The sequence below is a fragment of the Chelonoidis abingdonii genome, chromosome 15, assembly GCF_003597395.2.
Source record: "Chelonoidis abingdonii isolate Lonesome George chromosome 15, CheloAbing_2.0, whole genome shotgun sequence".
Classification (NCBI taxonomy): Eukaryota; Metazoa; Chordata; order Testudines; family Testudinidae; genus Chelonoidis; species Chelonoidis abingdonii.
The window spans coordinates 28,521,599-28,537,676 of NC_133783.1; the positions used below are offsets into that span (position 1 = coordinate 28,521,599).

The 16,078-nt window shown below is 39.9% G+C and overlaps 1 protein-coding gene across 1 annotated transcript in view; it reads left to right on the forward strand.

The window, feature by feature from the left end:
• PCDH15 (protocadherin related 15) overlaps positions 1-16,078 on the forward strand; it is a 1,383,724-nt gene that overhangs the window by 1,020,061 nt on the left and 347,585 nt on the right. Inside the window, exon 14 of the mRNA XM_075072657.1 lies at positions 14,127-14,333. Within this exon, the coding sequence (XP_074928758.1) occupies positions 14,127-14,333 (207 nt within the window). The remainder of the gene's footprint in view (positions 1-14,126; positions 14,334-16,078) is intronic.

Genomic DNA, 16,078 nt, shown 5'->3' on the forward strand with positions numbered 1-16,078 from the left:
TAATAAGATGAATCTTGAGGTCGTTGCTGAGTTTTACTTATAGATTCCATGGATTCTTTACTTACTTATAGATCATTGCTGAGTTTTTATTTATAGATTTCTAGGTTTTAAGATCAAAAGGAACTTCTATGATTTTCTTGTCAGACGTCCTACATAACACAGGTCATAGAATTTCACCGAGCTTCTTTCAGTCTTCTTTCCCAGTCTTTACTTAAGCAAAGTTCCACTGAGGATAGTGGGAGTTGGGTTTTTTCCTCAGTAAAGACTGTGTAAAAATTCACCAAGGATCTCAAGAGTTTGCACAGTGACAATTTATCTTCCTGTTAAATGCTTTGAAATTCTGTGCAATATATGTTGCCCCTGCTGGTTGACTCTAAGCTTGTTTAGTTCTCTGGCAGTTGTCACAATGGAATGGTAATAGGTCCTGGATTTAATATTTCTTCTCTCCTATTCCATTTGGGATTAGACAAAGACATAGTTACTGCATCAATGATCACTAAGGGGGGCAGGTAGGTTTTTATATTCTGCTTTTTGTTCCACCCGTTCCTTTACCACAGCCTGATCCCAAGGGACAAAAGAGAGCCAACATACTAAAGAACATTCAAATGTGTTGCATTACTGTTAGATGTTATTTCCAGATTCTCATTTTCAGTATGCTTAACCAATTCCTTTAGTCACAGATTGCATGTGATCATTTTATTTAGACTGAAAATCAATATGCAAACTTCAAAATAAAGAGAGTAAAAAAGTGCATGAGGCAGTGCGTCAGTGCCCCCTCTGGCCAAGTGTGGCACAGCCTCTGGGCTCACTTAGCCTAGCAGAGCTGTCAGGCTATTCCTTGTGCCCAGAGCTCTGAAAAACCCTTTCTTCACTCCCAAGTCTGTCAGAGGTTAGTAAGGGAATCCAGGCCTGTCCAATCCAGTGAGTTCCAGCTTAGGGCCCTACAGCTAGATAAGCAGGATCAGGGTTCTTTGACTCTGACAAAGGCCTGAGCGGAAGGTAGGATTTCTGCAGGATCTCCAGTCTATCAGTCACTTCATCCCCTCCCGTGATGTTGTCTCTGGGCAGCTCTTAAGTAGCTTGCTGACAGGAGCTCCTTTTCCAGCCCAATCACCCCTCTGGTAGCCACCCCACCCCTATGCTGCCCAGCCCTTTTATCCTCCTAGCTGCTGTGATGCTTCAAATCAGCAGTGGCAGGCAGTGCCTGTATTAACTCTTTGGTCACTGCGCCGGTGTGGGGCACATTCACTCCATGACAGTGTTATCTCAAAAGTATGACCAGATGTATCACTGAGATGGTCAAAATATAAGGAATAGAATATAACAGAATAACCTAATAGATATCCATGTTGTCTTGGAAGTGTAAGTTGACACTCTTTATAATCAAGGATGACTGGTTGCTATGAGAGAAACCATAATGTCACAACCGAGTAGTGTCTGATGTACTGCAGGGTTCTGCCATACTGGAGGACATCCTGGTGGGACTGGAGCTGCTCCAGCTTCCAAAGGCTGTAGTACAATTCACTCCTGTTACGTGCCTAAGTGCTCTGCAGGGACGAGACACACACACACACACACACACACACACAGTGAGTGATATGGCTTTTAATGAAGGTAAAGAAAACACACCCGCAACGGGGACTCTGCACGTTGCTAACTCAAAGCGGGGAGCGAGTCCAAAGCAGCAAAACAAATTCTGATAAATATAACTTTATGCTAATAGCATGTAAAGCAGCTCATACATAGGCATGTGGGAGCTTTCCCACAACTGGGCTATCTCTTATGGCAAAGGGCCAGGCTTTTCCAAACACGCCGGGCTTCCCAGGCTAAGCGGTTCCAACCGGCTACAAACAGCATATGCTAGTATACAGCAACCTTTAATAACCTGTCCTTGAGAAGGCGAACAGCCTTAGCTAAACCGTAACAAAATCTTCCGCAGTCCCTTACAACTCCCATCGTTGGGAATTTGGCCCCGCATTACACAGAATTCAGGCAACAAAGGAGTGGTACAGAGCAGGGAATACAGGCTTTGGTGGGACTAGCCCAAAGAGACAGAGTTTAGGACTGTCTGCATATACTTCCTGCAGCATCTGTCCCTGATAGTCCCTGCAACACATTGGTTGCAAGCAGCACAGGACTGAATCATTTAGAAGAAAAGAGACAGAGCAAGGGAATACAAGCATCTTTGGAGTTATTTCAGATCATATATAAATTCTTCCTGTGTCGTCTCTGGTCTTTCTTTTCCAGACCCAACAGCAAGTGTGTGTGTATGGGCTTAGGCAGAAGGAGGGGGGACAATTGTGAACTATGAGGTTGTGTGGAGGAGGTTTAGTGGGACGGGGACAGAGTGTGACCTAGGTCGTAAGGTGTTCAAAGCAGACAGGGTGATTTTGAGCTGTAGATTTCTTAAGTAGGAAGAGGAGTTCTTAGCCAGGGGAATAAGTGTATATGGGTGTTTCTGAGCTGATTGATGTTGGGGTTGGAGGGACCTGATGGCTTTGAGAGGATCTGAGCTGGAAGCGGGGACAAATTAGTTTGGCACTGTTAAGTCTAGGGGCTTGTCTACACTACCGGCCGGATCGACAGGTAGCGATCAATCCAGCAGGGGTCAGTTTATCGTGTCTAGTATAGATGCAATAAATCAAACACTGATCACCGTAGCGTCGACTCAGGTACTCCACCTCAACGAGACGCACAAGGGGAATAGATGGGAGAGCGTCTCCTGTGGACACACCGCAGTGAAAACACCGCGGTATGTAGATCTAAGTACATCAACTTCAGCTACGTTATTCACGTAAATCTTAGTAACATAGATCGATCCCCCGCCCCCTGTAGTGTAGAGCGAAAGGAGTCTGCTAGCAAACAAAGCTGTTAGTGAACTGGTGGTACGTGTTGGCAGAAGGATGGTCAGAGAGAACTAGATTAAAAGGATGAGTGGTTGGGGCTAGGAAAGAACAGAAGAGGGGTTGTAAAGGAATAATTCTATTTATTTCCCACCCTGCTCTTTAATATAAAGCGTCCTAGTTTTTCACTTTGCTCAGCCTGTTTTGGTTCAGAGATTGCTACTTGTAGCTCCGTGACTTGTTTGAGCATTAGCTACTGATGCATATATTTGTACACATTATTAATAACGTTTCAATTTAGACTTAAATACAGTGCAGGAAAGAAGCAGAACAGTCTCAGAGTTTACAGGCCAGTCATATGACAGTAGTCCCAATAGCCATCCTTACCTGTTTTACACAGGGAAGCATGAAATTCTTTTATAATGTTAGCAATGGCCATTACTACTTACAGAACCTGCATGGAATGACACTAACACCAGTTTGAATATTATATTAGTAAAGACAGAAAAAGGGGAAAGAGAAGGAAACTATTGTCCATTTAAAATATACACATAGTAAATGAGTTCTATCGTAGTGTAGTTTATGGATATGAAAGTAAAATTTCTTCGGCCAAACACAGTTATCAAATTGTAATGATTCAGTAATCAAGACAACTTTGTGTGCAACAATGTTCAAGTATTAAGCATTTGTTGACCTCAGTATTAAAATATTCCCCAAAGTCAAAATAGCCTAGTCTGACAGAATTTCTAATTTAAAAAAATGTGCTGTTTTAGACAATGTTAATCTGGGCTCTGACCTACTTGTCATCATAAAAGTATAATTTGTTTAATCAGTATTGATAAGAATTTTATCAATTTTAGCTTCTTAATCTACAGAAAACTTAATTTAGATTTCACTACTGTTAAGGCTGAACCCTCACTTTGTTATTTTGAGTGCAGGAAATGAGGGTCCGTAAGGATTTTAAAAATTAATACTTGTCACTCCAGGCTTGTATTACACTCCCAAGGTTACAGCTTTTCTCTGACTTTGGCTTGGTAAATGCTGCCACCACCCAAATGCAGAAGAAGTCTTTGAACCCAGAAAGGAGCACTTGGGAATTCCTCCCTGTATGGTACCCTCAAGCCCTTTCACTCCCCCTCTAGGGAAGATCTGAGAAAGAAAACAAAGGAAATTAACTGTGGCTACCAGCTAATCAAACAACACGCACAAACTATATAGGACACCAAAAATCCAATCCTGTTCTTAAAAAAGGTAAATTTAATTAAAAACAAAAAGGGAAAAAATACATCTGTAACTTAGGCTTTTTGCTAGATCTTAAAAGAAATAATTACAAAAATTAAGCACCCAAAATAGCTTTCTTTGGGATTCAGCTTAAAAGTTACAAGCAAATAAAAGCATCAGGGGTTAGAAGAGAGGACATCCACAAGCCAAAATAAGAAATAAACCTGTTGGCAACTAACTAAACATTCCCTATCCAAATTATTTCTTCTAGGTATGGAAGATACTTTTTAATACCTGGTTCAAACCTTACACAGCATTTCTGCTTATAGCATTGCTGCTCTGTGTCCCTGCAGCCCAGAGAACAACAGACAAAGGCTCTTTTGGTTAGGTGCCACTTTTTTTTTTTTAACCTGGGGGGCCTTTTTAACCCTTTACAGGTAAAACAAGTAGAGAACAGCTACGAAGAGGGATTTTACAGCTAACTGGCTGGCTGGGTGTCCATCAAAGTGGGCTACCACCCACTTCATTTGTTACAACTACATCCTTTCATTTTAATGTGAACAACTAGAATTTAGCTAGCTAATAGTTTTACATATGTAGCATTTTTACGTAAATGCACCTATGTGACCTTTAATTGTGGAATATAGCAAGTAAGGAGCCTTCGACTTATGGATGAAAAAAAGGGAGAAGTGGCTGAAAGAGACCCACGAGGTGGGAAAAGGGATAAGGAGAGAAAGCAGTAAATTGACTCATTTGTGTATGAAACTGAGTAGCAAAATCAGAATGAGGATGATTCGTATTCATGCTGTCAGCTAAATACCTGAGGCAATGAGGACCTGATCAAAGTTATTTGAAGTCAATGGGAAAGGACTCAGTAGGGTCTGGATAACAGCATAATGGATACTAGCTAAAAACTCACAAGAAGTTTTTCCACATTGCTCTTTTATTCACACACAACTTGTGACTGTGCAGAACTGCTGGTGAGCAGGAGGTGGGAGAGAGAAAGGAGGACAGAGGTATGTGCTGAGTGAAGCCTATGTGGAGAAAAATCAACTGTTTGTGCTGAAGTGGGGGAAGTTGCAGTCTGAGGAGTCTGTGGATGGTGGAGTGCCAACGAAGGGTTGAGATCAGACACTGCCCTGCACACAGTGAATGGGGAGGCAGGAGGTTACTGAAGAGGATTGGATCTCAGCCTGGGTTATAGGGGTGTGGGAGCAGAGTAGTGATTTGCTGGTGGTACTGTGGCAGTGCAGTTGTGAGAGTGTGGTCTGCAGATGAGCAAGGCATACTGTCAAGAAGGAAGAGGTTGACTGGCAGAGTGAGCAGAGGAGGAGGGATCAGCAGCTGGAGTGGGAACTAATTTACTCCCAAGTTACAGCCAGTATAAAATGAGGTTGTGTGTATCATTAGGCTGTCCATAACAAATATTGTCAATATAGCACCTAGGGTTGTGCTGGGGTTCTTTCCTTTTACTTCTAATTACAGCTGCAACATACTTTCCAAACTCAGCCAAGCAGAGAAGTGCACTTTAAGGGAGTGTAGAGCAGGAACAGTATTCAAGCAGTATATGTAAACTACATGCAACTTGGCCTCAGTGGATTTTGCTATAGATTTTTCTGAAACAAACAAGTTCAGTACCTGATCCAAAGGTGCACTGCAAAGGCTGTATTCTGTGCCTTCACAGTGAACTAGAAATCATGAAATTAAATAATAAATTTTTGCTGAATGCTCCTCTGAGAGGGAGAGGTATTCTATTGCCTTGCAGAAAGATAGAGAGGGGATGTGATTTTCTGAACCTGAGGAGTCTGGGAACCACAGGGTAGCTGGCACCAACTCTGGATACTTAGGGTCTGCCTTCCATTTTAGTCTGTAGTCCCTCATCCCCCACAGCATTCCTTTGGAGATGTCTCACTACTTGCCCCACATTGTCTCCATTCCTCTTTTCTCCTGCATTAGGGAGCTTTCTGCCTCCTCCCCCCCCCCCCCCCCCCTTGTCACAATTAACACATTCATTAATTCCAATTGCTAGCTAAATGAACAATAGGATTTCCTATGCCTGTCAGGTTATTTATAGATGTACCAATAGACCTATCATTTAGGAAATACTTATGTGGCTAGCCCACTGAATTACCAACGTTAATGGCCTCATGGCCCAGCCAAATATCTGCTGTAATTGGAAATGACTATCAGTGGGTAAGGCAGTCAATATCTTACGTGGGGCAAATGACTAGGATATAACTTGCTAGAGTATCAGAAAGAATTTGCAAACATGTTGGTAAAAAATTTGAAGGTAACCATCTGGACAAACAATGGCAGGTATTAACTAACTTGGAAGAGGATGTGATCCAATATAGGAATCTGATAAATTATGGTAGGATCAGAATGTTGGTATTTCTGGCATTGAAATAGCTCCTTGACGAAATATGTATCAAAGTTATTCTACTTGGTTGAACTGGGCCTATGGTCCATTTCATAAAACGACTTATAAACCTCTTGTCATTGGTAGTACTATTCAATAATAGCTGATTGATTATAATGGTTTGTCCGTTTTTACATAAAAAGCCTATTCTCAGCCTCTCATTTGGTTGATGTATATATCTGTTTGGTTCTTTTTGCTGTGTTCATTTTTTGGTAAGTAAAAGTTGCCTGAAATCTTTAGCAAAGGTCGCTAGGAATACTGTATTAAAGCGTAGATAAAGTTTTTGACTCCTAGTTTAAGTTACTAAATGTCCATTAGTTAATGGTATAGTTAAAGATGTATGTGTAACTCTTAATTCAAATGCGTCAGTAAGGCATTTATGGACCCTATCAGAGTGGGATGTTAGAATGCTGGACCTGAGTCTTTTCCTACTACCACGGAGATGGCACTACTCTGAATACTTTGACGACCAATGTTTGCCTAGCCTTTAGGTCCATAGTTTTCATCCCCCACATGGTTAATTAAAATCAGTGGAGATGTTATTGTCATTGACTTGCCCCAGTTTAGCTATACGATGTTCTTTTAACTCCTGCAAGTTAGGGAGCTTAGTTTAACCAGGTGCTTAAAGAACCCCAGGGTCTCAATTGCTTCACAGTTAGTGGATCATAAGTCATCTGATTTATGTATGCCATGAATTTCAGATTCTCATCTATGGGTTCCAGCTAGTGGGTGTTACGCCACTCCATAAACTACATTTGTATTTTTCGTGAGTAAATGTTTGTATTTAAAACGTGTATTACCACTAGAATAGGTATTTCTGGACAAAAATTGTGGTCGCTATGAGGGAAAATAGATTGTTGGTGGGTGAACTCCGACATATGTTTCAGTTTAGCATCCAGTTTTGGGTTATGTATGTCTAATCTCCAAAACTTAATTGGCTTTAGAAATATCTAGCAGACTGTCCTTAAGCATCTTCCCAAATCTGGACCTTAGCGTCCAAAATCTGGGTGCTTGTATGAAACTCCCCCAAGCTTATTACCAGCTTGGATCTGATCTCGCTGCCACCAGCCAGGAATTTCCAGGGCCTGACTCCCTCTCTGGTCTCCCCAAACCTTCTCTGGGGGACCCCAAGACTCAGAAACCCTGAGTCTCACACCAAAGGGAAAAAACCTCCTCCCCTTGTCTCCTCTTTATCTTCATCCCCAGCTCCCCCTCCCTGGGTTATCCTGGGCGATACTGTACTTAAACTCCTTGAATGCAAAACAGAGAGGGCAATTTACCTTCCCCCCTCCTTCTTCCCCTGAGGCTATGCATTCAAACCTCCTGAGCTTTGAAAAATCCAGTTTCCTGATTGGTCCTCTGGTCAGGTGTTTGGTTCCCTTTGTTAACCCTTTACAGGTAAAAGAAACATTAACTCTTAGCTATCTATTTATGACAGGGCCGGTACTCCATACTGTAAAGAATCCGCACTGGCCCATACCCAGCCCACATTAAAGTGCTGCCTCCTTTTGTCTCCCTTGTCAGGGACCCTGACATGGGGGCTGGGACGGGGGTGGGGGGAGGGGCAGCAACTTTAAAGCACTGCCGTGACAGAGCCTAAAGGATGGTCCTTTGCTGCAGCAGCACTTTAAGGATCCTCAAAGCACTGCCATGGCAAAGGACCCTGCAACTCTTTAACATCCTTGCCCCTTTTGCTCTCTCCCCCCAGCAGCTGACAGGCGGGGGAACAAAGGAAGCAGCTGCCCTGGGGCCCGGGGCTCCAGACACCACTGCCCCTACCACAGCAGTGGCGTCCAGAGCTCTGGGCCCTTTAAATCAACACGGGCATCCCTGGCGGTGCGATCCAAGGGCTGGCTCAGGGATTCTGAACCCCAGTCCCACCTCTTCTGGGGGCCAGAGCTACCCCGCCCCCCCATACCAGTAAGTGTCCTCAGTTACTTTCACCCCTGCCTCCCTGAGCGGCAGTAGCTAGGTTGACAGAAAAATTCTTCTGTTGATCTAATGCTGACTAGACCAGGGGTTAAGTCGGATTAACTGAGGGCTTGTCTTCACTACCGGGGTAAATCGACCTAAGTTACGCTACTCATACACATACACGTAGCTGGAGTCGACATAGCTTAGGTTGACTTATCCTGGTATCTTCACTGCACTGTGTCGATGAGAGACACTCTCCAATTCACTTATCTTACTCTTCTCGGGGAGCAGGAGTACTGAAGTGAACCGGAGAGCACTCTGCCGTCGATTTAGAGGGTGTTCACTAGACCTGCTAAATCATCACCCACTACATCAATTGTAGCAGCATCAATCTCCCCTGTAGTGAAGAAAAGCCCTAAGTTTCTCAAGAGTGGATTTTTCAAACCTCTGAGAGTCATACCTATGCTGATGTAACTTTTCAGTGTAGACCAGCAGTTAGCTCTTTCTCTCACAACATGTAATGCATCAGGCTCAGTGGGGTCTGATTGAATCCTTTTTCTAATGCTTTCATCAGATATTCATATTTTAATACTGGTTATGTACAGAACATTTTTTCAAGTTTAGTAATGTAGTCAGTTGTACCTTTTCAGTTTCTGGTTTAAATTTATGGCCCACCTGTGCCACAAAAATGGCTTTTCTGCATATAAAAGCCAGAGGTGGCATTAGGGAGTAGCAAGCAGGACAATTGGCAGGGGCCCCATGCCACAGAGGGCACTGCAGAGCTAAGTTGATCAGGCTTCTGCTTCATTTCCAAGCAGTGGGGCTCAGGGCCTCACCTCAGGCTTCATTCCCTGGACCCCAGCAAGTCTAACATTTGTCCTTCTTGGCAGACACCCTGAAACTTGCTTGCAGCCCTCCAGGGGGCCCCAGACCCCTGACTGAGAACCACTGATCTAAGGTATGGATTGATTGCTATAAATATACAAATACTGCAAACTGCATTTAATATATACAGTCATTGCACCATTCTACAGCAGTTTACATGATAAATAGGATTAAACATATTTGATTTGAGCATTATTTAACAATTCTTATTTTATTTTGTCTCAGGATTATTCTGATACTTACACTGTAATCAGTCCTTTGCAGATAGTGTAAAGGATCTGGCTGCTCTGTTATGAGTGATTAGTAAAACAGCATATGAAAAATCAAAATGTCTTTATAACTAAATAGCTGTATTGGAGAAGAAGGCTTCATTAGGTTTTTGGTTTGTTTTTTTTCCCCCATAGATGATTTTCCATGTCCTTGTGGCCCTGATGAAGGCCTGACTTATACCTTAATTTTTCTTCACTTTAAACCCTCTAGTCACCATAATTGCAGACTACTTTGCTTTCACTGAGGAACAGTGGACTCCATTTGAGATCCATTAGAGTCAATCCATAATTGCCTGGAAGGATCACTGACTGTTAGTAATACGAGGTACAGCGTCCTAAGGCAAAGTCCAATTATTCTGCAGTCATCCAAGCCTAGAATCATATTTTTTAATCAATGACAAGTTTGATTAGAGCCCAGGATAGTAATTATTTTATGTTGTGTTTAAATGAAACAAATAATATAAAATAAACTGTGACCCATAGTATTCCAAATAGCAGTGATTTTTGTATTTGGAAAAAAATACAAAGCTGTCCATTCTAAATGTTTCAGAATGTAGCCAGTAAAGAAACTAGATAATAAAATATTTATACTTTCAAATATAATAATCTCATCTACAATCAATAAAAATAAAATTCGCTCTGGTATTAATGTAATAGGAATTATTCATAGGATTCACGTGCTTGTGAGAACAGGTCCTGTAAACAGAATGCTGAACTTTATCCTTGGAAAGTATAGTTTACAAGAGTCTATTATAACGCCATGGTTCTCAGCTAGAGAGTGGGCTACAACCTGGAAGTGGATTGCGTCTCCACTGTGGGTTGTGATGCACATAGTTTTTGGCAGGCTAGGCTTCCCTGTTTGCCCCCCTATAGTGTAATCAAATAAAGCATGAACAAATGCTTTAAAAACACAGGAAATGCAGGTACCCAAAGAGAAAAGCAAGCAAGCGGAACACTTTGAATCCAGAAACAAAGGAGACAGTTCTGTTGTTTTTTTTAAAAGGAGGCATGAAGATAATTAACTTGTTTTTAGCTTTCCTTTTACTAGGAGAGCCAAGTGTCTGAAACAAATGTATGTTGTATGTAACTGCATCTTTTAAAATGAAAGAATGAAACATGAGAAGCTACCTGGATACCTCCCAAGAAATTGAGTATGGCATTGTAGACTAACAGTGTAAACTAATGCTGGTCAGACTTTTCCAGATAAATAATTGATTCTGTGAATTTATCCTTTTACTCATATTCAAATAAAATCTACAAACTAACCATAATTTTCCTGATTTTTTTTATTTGTAATTCTTTGTCAAATCATTTTATTCAAACAAATTACAGCCTTTGGATCTAGCTGCAGAGCATTTTGATTTTTTATTATTCTTTGTGTGATTGGATATCTAAGTCACATAGTATTTCTGTTTCTTGTTTAGATAACTGAATTTTTTTAAACATAAGAATAACTTAGTGAATAAAAATTATTTTCATAAATGAATGCCTATGTTCACAAGCAAATATATTTCACAAAATCTATGTGAACAGAAACAGTCCACATGTTCATGGTCAAAAAAAAAAAAAGACCCAAACACAGCTAAAACTGGCTCGTGAGTCAGAATTGTTTTAAACCATAAATATGGAAACTTTTCATAATCTTATGATATTACATCTTTATCTCTGATTCAGTTTCCTGAGGCAAATGTTGGAGATAAAGGCCAGATTCACCCAGGCAACAAGTATACAAAATCTGTTTTTTGGTCATCTAGCATACATTTAGAGCTGAGTGAATTATTCATAATGACTAATTTATTCTCTTTTTTTTTTCTGCTTATGGAATAACCAGTAGCATATCGTGATTTCTTTGGATGTATTTTTATTAAAATTATTCAAGGCTTTTTCCAAGCATTTTAAAGTCTTTGAATTGGTCACAAACAGTGCTCTCTGAGGAGTCAGTATTTAGTTTCCTTGAGTGCTCAAGCACATCACTTAAAAATTCTGTTTCTATAAACATTACTACCTCTTTAACTTAAGCACTCAGATATACACAGAGTGCCTACAAAAAGAGGTGCTAAGTGGGCTGAAATGAATTGATTAAAAAAAACTATTTGAATAAATTACTTCTTAAAAGCTGTGTTTTGCTAATTATTGAAATAATATCACATTCATAAAATTTTAAAATATTTGGTTTGTCTAAGCATGCAAGTATATATTTGTGTCTGAATGTGTATATAAATACTTGTAATTTGTTGGTAAATACGTGTAATTTGTAGTTCTGATTCTCTATGTAACTGAATGTCCAACTTATAATGATAGAATATAGTAATAATACTTTGAGAGTGGTATTTGTTAAATAATATAACTATGAGAAAATAATTCCACTACATATATTACAAATAATACATATTAATATGTCAGTGAACTTCTGTAGCTAGTGTTTTACTTATATGGTCGCTTTTAATTCCATTTGATTATTTAGATTAAAAAGTAACGATCATCAAACAAGGCTCCTCAGACTCCTTTGTTGACTTTTCATGAGTAAAACCTTAGAGAAGGAAAACAGCAAGTACTCATGCTGTTCCTGGAATATAACTAGAAGCCAAAAGGCTAAATTAAGCTTCCTTTGTGTCTCTTTTCCTTAGTCCCCTCCTGGTTGCATTCAGTTTGAATTTTTATTGGAAGACTTCTTTAAATACAGGACTTCTCTTTAGATTCTTAACACTCTTTCTGCTTAAGCAGCATATTTTAATGTAAGGGAGTTTTGCAGTGCTCATAAGAAAGTAATTACTGGTATATTTATGACTTAAACTCATACTTCTGTGAGACTTCTCACGGATATCAGAGGGGAAATTGGGAGGAGGGAAAAATACTCCTCTTCCTCAAGGGAGACATAAGTGTTGGTATCTCATCTCATTTCTGAGCTTACTCTAAGTCCTAACACAAAATGTCACATATTTTGCATGCATACAATACACAGTTATCTATATTTGGTAAAATCCTGAAAGGCAAGAAAGTAGAGATTAAAAAACTTCTCTCACATGCTAAACCAAATTCAGTGAGGTTATATGGTGTGTAAGACAGGGCAAAATGTATTTTATTGTTTTCTAACATGAGAACTGCAAAAGGTATCCTATACCATACAGGGAAATTTTAGTCAAGTTCCCTTCCCCCTTTCAGCTAAATCTCTTGAAAGGCAGAGAGGGTTTATATTATAATTCCTCATTTATTACAAGCATTAAGTCCATTCCTAGTAATGCGTAAATATATAATATAGGGATCAGTACAAAATAGGTTTTTTCTCCCTTCATATTTTAAATGTGGTTTTTTTTTTCATTTTACTATTCCAAAGGATTCTAAATTATACAAAAATCTGTGTCAATCAGAACTAATACTGTGTAAAACTGCTTTGCAGTGAGTTTTAACCTCTGGGCCACATATGTAAGATATTGTATCTGAAAAGCAATAATGTGTGCAAATTTGGCATAGTCAAGAGAAAATACAAGGCATATCTAGTTACAGCTTAGTGCGTTCCTGACTTTCTTTTAAAAGGGGGGTTTCTGTCAAGTATTCGGAGTCTTTTGCCATAGTCATCTAAACAATAGGAGCTTTGCTTCCGCTGTTCCAAATGAGGATTTTACCTGACTAGGAATTATGGGTTCTGGCTAGTGGTGCTCCAGCTGGGGAGCAAGATTAGGGTCTTGCCCCGCTCCACATGGCTCCCGGAAGCAGTGGCATATCGCCCCCTCCCCTGGCTCCTACATGTAGGGACAGCCAGGGGACTTCACACGCTGCCCGCATCCCATGTGCCGTCTCCAAAGCTCCCATTGACCTCTGATCACACCTCTGTGTAGGAGTCGGAGGGAGGACATGCCGCTGCTTCTGGGAGCTGCTTGAGGTAAACACTGCCCAGAGCCTGCCCCCGATCCCCTCCCATGCCCCAATCATGTGCTTCAGCCTTGATCCCCCTCCGCCCTCTGAGCCCCTTGGTACCAGCCTGGAGCACCCTTTTTCATCCCCAGCCCCACCCCAGAGCCCGCACCCCCCACCAAAGCCCTCTTACCTTGCAACCCCCAATTTCATGAGCATTCATGGCCTGCCATACAATTTCCATACCCAGATGTGGCCCTCGGGCCAAAAAGTTTGCTCACACCTAGACTCTAGGTGGTAATTATTTTGTCTAGCGAATACATTTATGCACAGATTTGTAGCTTCTCTCATCTTCACTGCAAGAGATTTTTCATAACCACTGATATATTAAACAATAATTTTTACAAATATTGCATTTCTTGAATTTCTCTCTAGTTATTAAAATCAGTGGGCAACATGATTAGATGGATAATATCTGCTTTGTTCGTTAATTCTTTGGTTAATATATATATATATGTCGTTTCTCAGATGTGATGTATAAGAAATAAGCAGCGAAATACTAAATATTAGCTATCTGTGTGAAAATATTGTTACCCTTGAAAGTAAAGCAGTAGTAATTATTGACTATTCATAGTTGCACTTGAGTCAATTATATACTGTATAAAGAGATTAATAAATTATATAAAAAGAGTCCATAGCTAATCAGATGTGTGTTTTTTTTAGGCAGAACAAGACAATGGTCATCCACTTCCTGCCTTTGCCAATTTACATATCGAAGTCCTGGATGAGAACAATCAGAAGCCTTACTTCACAGAATCTCTGTATGAGGGGTTTATTCTGGAGTCCTCCCCAGTGGGCACAACCATCTCTGACAACCAGAATTTGACTTCTCCACTACAAATCATAGCTTTGGACAATGATGTAGAAGAGGTGTGTTTCTCTTTCTTTTTACTAAACCATCGTCGTGTGTGTTTAAAGTTTTTATAAAGGCTTAGAAATGTCCATTTTTAAACACTTAAAATGTGAGTGAAGCCTTTGAAATAAGGTAAATTATCACTTATATACAGTACATACAGTTTGTTTTTATTTATTCACTTATTTATAATATAGCAAGTAATTTAGTGAATAAATTTGAATTATCCACAAGTAAATGACTAAAAAAAAAAAAGCTTAGTCACTATTTGAAATTATTTGCTGAATCATTTCTGCAGATAAGCTTGATCAGTAGTTTTTTTCATTAGTACTTCATTGTGAGTAGTCAATATTTGAAACTTCAGCTGTGGTGGTTCTTTTGATTCTGCATAGAGGTTTATATATACAATGATTTACAGGTTACATGGTATCATGTGTGTTTCTTAGCTGTCTGAATGTTTCCAGGTTTCCAATGAAAGTACTTTTCTGAGTTCAAAACTGACTTTGGTTACTATTCTGTAATACTTGCTTAAAATTTGCTATTGTCATGAACATTCCTGCCAGTGAATTTATTCGCATGTATATTTGCATAAAATGAACACAGAAGTGGCACAGAAGTGGGTTTTTATTCAAACAAATGTTCAGGAAATTATTTAATGTATTCCCCATCTCTGAACACCACAGGCCTGATTCAGCACTGAGCTGATCCATTTTTGTGTCAGTCTGACTCCACTGACAGAGTAACACAGTGATAATTCAGGTCCTATACATCTCAGAGAGATTAATCCTTCAGGCCAAATTCAGCTCTACTGGAAGGGGCTTGCAGCTTCCAGTGAAGCAAAAACTTGCTTACATTAGTCTTCTCTTCTGTAAATGTAGGTATGAAGTGCTAAATTCAACCCCTGGGCCTTAAATGGGAGTTGCATCTGCTTACACCATGGTTGAATTTGGTCTGAAACATCTATATACTTGAACTATATGCCATTACAGCTAAGGTTACTGTGTACTTGGGTCAGAAGAACTTGGCAGAAGTTAGGGTTTCGCAGCCCCCTTAGAATATATTTGGATTTAAAGGTTTAAACTTTTTAATTTTTTTATCACTGTTAATTAAAATGATTGCTCTTCAAGGATAATCGAATTTTTAAAGCATGTTGTTCTGACTAAGCAGAAGCCTAGTCTATGTAAAATGTTCTATTCAAATGCAACCTTGCCCTGTTTGTGACCATTTGGAACAGTATTGTTTTAATTTTATTTTGTATTGCTTTTAAAGGGGGGGAAATGTAACAGTACAGAATTTGTTTTTCCAGAATTAAAACTGAGCTTGAACAGCAAATGTACCAAGTTTGGAATTTAGTTTAGAACTCACAGTATTTTCAGGAAGAAAGAAGGCATGAAATTGGGAATGAGCAAAGAAAAGGCAGGGGTCATAAAGAATGAAGCTGAATTGAAGAGGCCAAGGCTTTAAGATGAAGAGAAACTTGAAGATTAAGTGAGAGAAGAGGGGGAAGCCAATGTGGAGACTGAAAATATGGGGAGACAAGGTCAGTGTGTAGGGAAGTAGATATAGTTTGGCTATAGCATTTTAGACAGACCAGAGAGGAATAGGATAGTTAGTGGCTTGAGAACCTGAAGTTCTATCTACCTGCCCAAAGTTGTCTTCACTCCTGAGCCATCTAACCTAAATTTCAGTCCTTGTCCAGTTATAAATCTTTCAAAAACTGTCTTCATATAAATGGGATTGTTGGCGGACCTGTAACTATAGC